Source organism: Cyprinodon variegatus, unplaced genomic scaffold (assembly GCF_000732505.1).
Source record: "Cyprinodon variegatus isolate N-32 unplaced genomic scaffold, C_variegatus-1.0 Scaffold748, whole genome shotgun sequence".
Taxonomy (NCBI): Eukaryota; Metazoa; Chordata; class Actinopteri; order Cyprinodontiformes; family Cyprinodontidae; genus Cyprinodon; species Cyprinodon variegatus.
Window position 1 is genome coordinate 30307 of NW_015151201.1, and position 7799 is coordinate 38105.

Sequence of the window (7799 nt, forward strand, 5' to 3'; positions counted from 1 at the left end):
ATATTTAACTATTTTTTGTTAATAGTAGATATTATAGACTCTATTTTCAGGTGCATTCAGGTCATAATGGCTCTTTGGATTTTAAACGTTGCAGATCCCTGGTATAGGTGTTTGGTTTTTTTTATTGAAAACAAGAAAAAAAGGTTTCATCAAACTGTAAAAATGTAAAACAAATATTTAATTTAAATCATAAGAGGCCTAATTTTAATCTGAATTTATGTGATGCATATGCTTGCCTTTATAGAAGTTCATAAGTTATAATTATTATATTACTTTTAATAAAAGTAAGACTAATGTACTTGATTCCTTAATCTGTTATGATTTGAACTAAATGTTTCTGTCCAGCTTGTTGAATGATAAGAAAAATGAAATAATTTGGTTTCACCATCTTTGTGTTCATCATTGGGTTTATATTTTCTTAGGAGAAAATGATTTTATTAGGCATCTGTATAATTCTTACCTATATTTTTGATGGGCTGAACAGCTTTTTAGATTTTTTTTACAAAGAAAATTGTACAGTAGTTTGAAAAGAAACATAATAACAGATAAAATTTTTCCCAGATCATTGCCAGGGTGAGTGTGGACAACCGAACCCGTGCTCTGGTCCAGGCTCTCCACCGAGCGTCAGATGTCAGGGTCTACATCAGCAGGGTGGAGGACTTAAGTTACCACCTGCTGGAGTTTCCAGAGACCCGTGGTGTTGCAGTCAAGGTGAGAATCTGTGAGATGACAGCCTTTCCTCTTTCCCCTCTTTTTTTCTCCTTGTTGGTTCCTTTCAATGCTGTAGTAGATCTTCAACTGCTTTTAGGCTCAGTCAACAAATTTAGAACTTTAAATTACAGTCATCTGTTTGTATTTTTGTGAATAAAATGAAATTCAGGGCAAGTAGCACTGTTGCCTTGCAGCAGGAAAGTCCTGGGTTTTAATCCACCTTTCTGCATAATCTCCCTGTGCATGTGTGGGTTCTCTTCGGGTACTCCGGCTGCCTCCCAAAGTCCAAAAACATGACTTTTAATTGACTTGTCTAACTTCTCCTTAGATGCGAGTGTGTGTCCTGGTTGTTTGTCCTGTTTGTCTCTGTGTTGCCCTGCGATAGACTGGCGACCTGTCCAGGGTGAACCCCGCCTCTCACCCATTGACAGCTGGATAAGGCACCAGCATCCTTCGCGACCCCAGCAGGGTTAAGCGTGACGTAAAAATGGATGAAATGAAATTCCCTTCATCCAGGAAAGAATGGGGGGAAAAAGTGAATAGAGCCCCCTCACCCATTTTTTTTATTTAACACAGATTTTAGTTCATGATTCATATATTTATCTTTAATTTATATGATAAATATGAAATAGATTAAAGCTCTATAAAGGATTCTTCTACTGATACTGCCACCTGTGTTCAAAACACAGAAGTGCAGCATTCTTCTGCTGGTTCTTGTAACTCGTGCTCAGACTTGACAATTTTTTATTTTTTTATTTTTTTTCCACCTTACGTGTAGTTATTATATGAGCTGAGCTGAAAGTCGGCTGCTTCTGAATATCCACAGTATTCATCTTGAATACAATGTTTTGATTGTTTGCTATCTTGGAACTATTAACATAGACGCGTTTCCCGTCACGTTCCTCGAAAGGTGCGCAAACTTCCAACACAAAGTAAATGAAGGAAAATAGGCTCCAGGCTTATAGGCGCTGAACAACTGAGCTGTCACTCTGCTTATCAAACATATTTTAGTCTTAATAAAAAGGCTGTTTTAAAGATATTTTTCCATAGAAACTTTCATAATGTCTCTTTAAGGAATGTCATACTGATTTCAAGTTGTTTTTAGATCAGTTTCCACCTTTGTCTGATGCTAAATGACACCTGGGTTAATGGTGGTTGTTGATACCTGCTGCCATCATGTGTTTTTTAGCTGCTCAATCCAGAGATAACACCTAAAACTGTCATGAGGACAACATTGTTCTCATGGAACATGCTTACGTCTTCTAAGCGTCGCAGTTCCACCCTTGTTAACTTAAAAGGTGTTTACTACAACAAGAACTTAAGGCTGATTTATATTTCGAAACTCGGTCGTCTGCGTAGGCACCTCTCTCAAATTGTAGGTGGCTCCAGACAGGAGGCATCTGATTGGTAAAATCTACAACTGCTCTACACTAGGCATATTTCTTGTTTGGTACCTTAAAGGCTTGTTTCATTTGTATTACCGCCATCGTGGAAACAAATCGTGAAGTTGGACCAGCTAGAAGAGCGAGATGATCAACATCCGCTCTACACTATGCGTCTCCTGTTTGGTACCTTGCCGGCTTGTTTTGTTTGTATGAGCGCGATTGTGGAAAAGAGCTCGTGAAGTTGAACCAGCTAGAAGAGCGAGATGTACGAGAACGCTGGGACCCTTTTTCCACCTGGATCCCGGCTCTTTTTCGCCCACATGTCCCCCGTAGTCAGACAAACTTGCCCCCATTTCCTCACCGCCTCGGCCGTATCTAGACCCACAGCTCTCTTGCGTTGTGGCATGAAATAAGCGCAGACCAAGCTTCAATATTGAGCACAAATCAATAATGTCTGTGTCATACCTGCGACAAGCTCACTGCGGCACACTGCTGTGAAAGTATAACCAGCCCTTTAGACTGATCAGTTTAGAGAAATATAAGTGTTACCTTTATAGACACTAAGCTTTTGCTTCTAATCCAAGTGGTTCATGAGGAGCATCTAATTCATTTCCTATGTGTCAAGATGGCGGTCCACTGCATAAAGGACTGCATGTTGGAGGAAGCTAAGAACTTCCTGTTAAACCCATGGAGCAGCACAGGAGTGCCAACAGCTCTGAGGAAAGTTTAGTGGTAAACCTGCACCTGAGAATGAATGGCACGTCACCAACATGTTCGGATCTAGACAGAAAACAGATAGTTTGAAAAAAGGGTGAAGAAAAGCTGACACTAAACAGAGGGGGAATGATACCGGTTTCTATTCTCAGTTATATATAACCCTGTCTTGAAACTCTTTCCAAAGTAATTACATAAGCAGTCTCATTGTGATTCAGATGGCCAAATACAAAACAACAGGCCCCAGCAACCAGGAGAATGAGAGGTGGGTCACCGATTTGCATCTGACCTGGAAGCCATCTAATAGGATGTTGCTCAACAAGGAAGACTCCCAGATTTCTTTAAAATGTTTTTAGATGAAGGGAAAAGTCAGCTTCCGTCCAGTTTAAGCCTGTTTTGTGGTTGCTATGATCCGAATTACTAATTTACGCAGGGTTATATAGTGGAATCAGCTTATAGTGGTCACGGATATAGTAATCAACCACTTATGGTTTTCAAAAGGTTTGGGACCGAATCATTTCTATACATATGCTGTTTAAATAATTTGTTTATAGTAATAAAGGAATCCGCTTATGGCGTTCATACTTGGCCATTTTATGAATGTAAACATGCAAAAATAATTAATAAATGGATCGAAAGTGATAACAGCACTCCGGTGTCAGAGCCCGTGATGGATGAGGACATCATCACAGAGGTACAAGAGCCCTTTGGTGCGGGTACCAGTGCTGTGCGCAGCGAGGAGGGGGAGGAGGATGAGGATGAAGAAGTGGAGACTGTTGTCTCTTCTAGAGCTGAGAGAAGAAATGCAGTTTGCATTTTAAAGACTGGTCTCCTACATGTTGGTTTCAAAAACTTTGACCTTTTACATCATTTTGAAAAAGAAGTGAAATTGGTGTTGGACAACACACTGATCCAGGGAACCATGGATAAATATGTTAAGTGATTTCTTAATGCGGAGCAGCAGATCTGCAACACAAAACAGATGTAGGCTAGCTTAAATTTTCTGTAGCCTATGCAGTTAGGTTCTATGTTGTTGTTCTATGAAACAATTTGTTTATGGAAGTAACTCTGTGTCGCTGGGATTTGAATTAAAAATTCCACTGAAATTTAAATGTTGTATGTTTGTACTTACTGTTTCAGTGTTAAAATATATTCAGAACACATTTTTTAACTAAAAAGAAGTTCATTGTCATTATTTCTACACAGTTGAAATTTAATTTGTTATTTTCTCTTCAAGCTAAAAAATGTGCATATAAAAAATTTCAACCTTTCAAAATTCAAATATTTTCAGTCTCCTGAGATTCAACTTGCTCTATTTCACTGTCTTAAATTCGGCGTCTAAATTCAGCGTAAAAAGGGAAGGGGTTACTTCAGGTCACAGACATTAGCAATGGATTGTGGTGTCCAACACCCAGGCAATCTCGTTACGTTTTCTTAGTCACGTGATGTGACGCTTGTGGCGCTCATACGTAAGGAAAACCAGCATGACGGAGCCGCTCATGCAAGCTAATGCTAACTCAACGGTGAGTTTATTACTTTCATTTTTCTGTAGTTGAGTTAGCGTTAGCTTGACCGGCTCCGTCAAGCTAGTTTTCCTTCCAGAGCGCCACAAGCGTCACGTCACATGACTAAGAAAACGTAACGGGATTGGCTGGGTGTTGGACGCCACAATCCATTGCTAATGTCTTTGACCTGAAGTAACCCTTCCCTTTTTACACTGAATTTAGACGCCGAATTTAAGACAGTGAAATAGAGCCAGTTGAATCTCAGGAGGCTGAATATATTGAGTTTGAAATTTGAAAGGTTGAATTTTTTTATATGCAGATTTTTTTAACACTGAAAAATTAAACTGAAAAATAAGTATTGAAAATGTATCACTTTGAAATAGTAATGTGAATTTTTAGCTTGAAGAGAAAATAAATGAAATTTCAACTGTGTAGAAATAATGACAATGAATTTTTTTTTAGGTCAAAAATGTGTTCTGAATATATTTTAACACTGAAACAGTAAGTACAAACATACAACATTTAAATTTCAGTGGCATTTTTGATTCAAATCCCAGCGACACAGATTTTCTTCCATATTTGTTTCAAACTTCAGAAAAAATGCACCGGCGGCACCTGGCTACCAGAGTTATGTCTGCGCACAGCGCAGTATACTGTAATTAAACTTGCATGGTACTGTAATAAAATTCAGTAAATGCGGAAGCTATCCGTTTCATTTCTTTTTTCTCAAATGGCATTTAGTTGATATTCTGCATAAAAAAATAAGTAAAATAACGGTAAATTCGGATATAGTAATCAACCACTAGTGTACAAATTGGCTCTGGACCAACGTGATCACTATATAAAGACTTTCATCTGTTTAGATTTATTTCAGCACTTTTTGCTGAAAACTTGACCTATACCAGACTGCAGTAAGTGAAACCAAGTTCATTGCTGTTTTAGGTTTGCTTGATCATTTCTGACCTGTAATTTACTTGTGCATTTTTATGTAAACGTTGCCAGTGTAAAGGGTTGGACCTTCTTAGGCTTTCTGAAGTGAATAAATTCTTCATTTCATAGCTTCAGCAGCGTCACATAAACATTTCCTACTTAGATTTTTTTGACCGTGGAACACATAATTCTTTCTCTGCCACCTGAAAATCCCAGGTGAAATCTATATTTTCCATCTTTGGTACCTTTTTTTTTTCACATCTGTGTTCTTCCAAGTTTACAGACCAGGAAACTGTAGGCTTCGTTTCTTCATGTTGCTCATCTTCCCCAATCTTTTTCCTGTCTTTCTATTGTTTGTTTTTTACCTACCTGCTGAATTTCCCTTTCATCTCCAACATAAACAAGTATTTTTTTTAATAACTTACCTGCAATTTATGAAATGTATTCTCACTTTTGGATGGTTCTCTGCAAACTTAAGCCATCACTGTGAAAATCCAGATAGTTTAGCATCGTTCTGATGCTCGGTCTGTCGTGCGGCGAGTTGTTTTTACTTCTAAATGCATTGATTTGCTGCTATGCATGTTTGCAAGCAATTAAACAGCAGTAATTAATTCAGTGTCCAGTGAATTTATTCAAAATCTTTTTTCTTTTTTTACCGACACCTCAGTCTTTATACACTGCTAGATGTTTCCCTTTCTGGTTGGCTGATCTATGGGGAACATGCATATCGGAACTCTTGTCCATTTGGAAATTGTGTTAGGGCATCGTAATCAGTAAAAAACTGTTATGACCATAGATGTATTTAAAACAGGGATGGATGATAGCAGCCGTTCTGACTGTCAGTCTTTTTTTGGGCTTTAGAAATGGTATTTCGACTTCTGAGTCCTGGTTTGATCCAGCAGCGTTTGGATTAAGCATATACTATAATAGTGGTTTTTGAGTGTTATGAAAGAACATTAGAAATGTTTTTTTCCCTCTAAAAAAAGAAAGCAATATGTTTAATACCTCTCTTACACTTCATCTGTTCCAGTTCTCTAAGCACCTCTGTTTTTTTTTTAACTAAATGGTCCGTTTCTGTCGATACTTCTTTATATTAGATCAATAGCATCTTTATTTCCCACTGCTGACCGCTGGTTTATATTTCCATGTTTGTCAGGAGAAGGTCATCCCTCGTCTGCTGCGTTTGGAGCAGGCCAACGATCCCGGCTTAAGGGCTGCAGTCAGAGAGGCTCTCGCCTTGGTTGGATATCATAAACCTGTCAAAGGCCGGGGGATACGAATCTTGTCCATAGACGGAGGAGGTTTACGGTACAGATTTAAAGCTTTTTCTTCTTTTTTTGCTGACAAATATGTATTTTGCATGAAATATCTTTTTTTAAAATAGATCCGAATTAGATTTTGGACTATGTCAGAAGTCAGGCATGAATGTTCAGTCAATGCTTTCTGTTTGAATAGACCTGCTGCTGCTGTGTCTCTCCATATGTATTAACCAGGCGTCTATGTTGGATATTATTCCCTCAGGGGAGTCCTTGCCCTTCAGACCTTAGAGAAGCTGGAAGCCCTGACTGGCAAACCCATTTACAAGCTGTTCGACTATATTTGTGGCGTCAGCACAGGTATGTTGTCCTCCTGTCCTACTTCTCTGTGTGCAGACTGAAGCCTGTAGGTCGATTATGAAACACTAAGAAGGGTTCTGGCTGAACTAGCAGCAGAGATCTCTTAGTGACCCATTTTTGGCTCCACTTTAGTTTTGACCTAAATTTCCTTGACATCATTGTTGAGACTTTATACTTGTGTTCATTCAATTGGCTATAATAGAAATATCGACTTTATTCTTTACAGAAATTAGGCGTGGAAAGCGGCTACATTCTACAATTAAGCCGAAATTCTTTATTTTAAATTATTTCCATTTAACCAAAAGTTTTGTTTACAATAAAAGGGAATGTAAAACGATGAAGGAAGATTATTTCTGTTTTTATTTACATTTTGATTGAAGAAAATTGCAAGTTATTTTTAATATTTTCAGTTACACATTTTTTTTTTAGCTTCCAGACATGATTTCTTGTAAATAATTTCATTACGAGGAATAAAAATGTGAAATTCTGAAATAAAACTTTTCTTTTTATGTATGTTTATAACCAATTTATTTTTATCCAACTAAATGATTCCTTTTTTTTCTTTTACTTACTAAACAAACATCCAAAGAAAGGCAATAAAAAAAAGTCCACTTCACAGATTTTGTTGTTTGTTTAGGATCAGGGGAACAAACAGGTCACGTGGTTCTTCAGCTGGATTCTGTTTAGATTACAACAAATGTCAAACAAATCATTATAACATCTTTTCCCCCATTGGTCATAAAAAAAAACAAAAAACATTTGCTTAAAAAAAGCTTTTAAAAAAGCAGTGAAAACAGTGAAATCCTTTAGCAAAATGATTAATTTTAGCCTAACTTCAGTACTGTTTTGTACGGAAGAGGATTAGGGCCACTGAAAAAAAAAAAAAAGTTAACTGATTTTAAAGATTGACTTTAATCTCAGAATTCTGACTCTTTTCT

General features: G+C 37.5%; 1 protein-coding gene across 1 annotated transcript in view; it reads left to right on the top strand.

The window, feature by feature from the left end:
- The window catches only part of LOC107098110 (calcium-independent phospholipase A2-gamma-like), a 46684-nt gene that overhangs the window by 3428 nt on the left and 35457 nt on the right, over positions 1–7799 (top strand). Inside the window, exons 2-4 of the mRNA XM_015395580.1 lie at positions 562–711; positions 6402–6553; positions 6767–6861. Coding sequence (XP_015251066.1) covers positions 562–711; positions 6402–6553; positions 6767–6861 — 397 coding nt within the window. The remainder of the gene's footprint in view (positions 1–561; positions 712–6401; positions 6554–6766; positions 6862–7799) is intronic.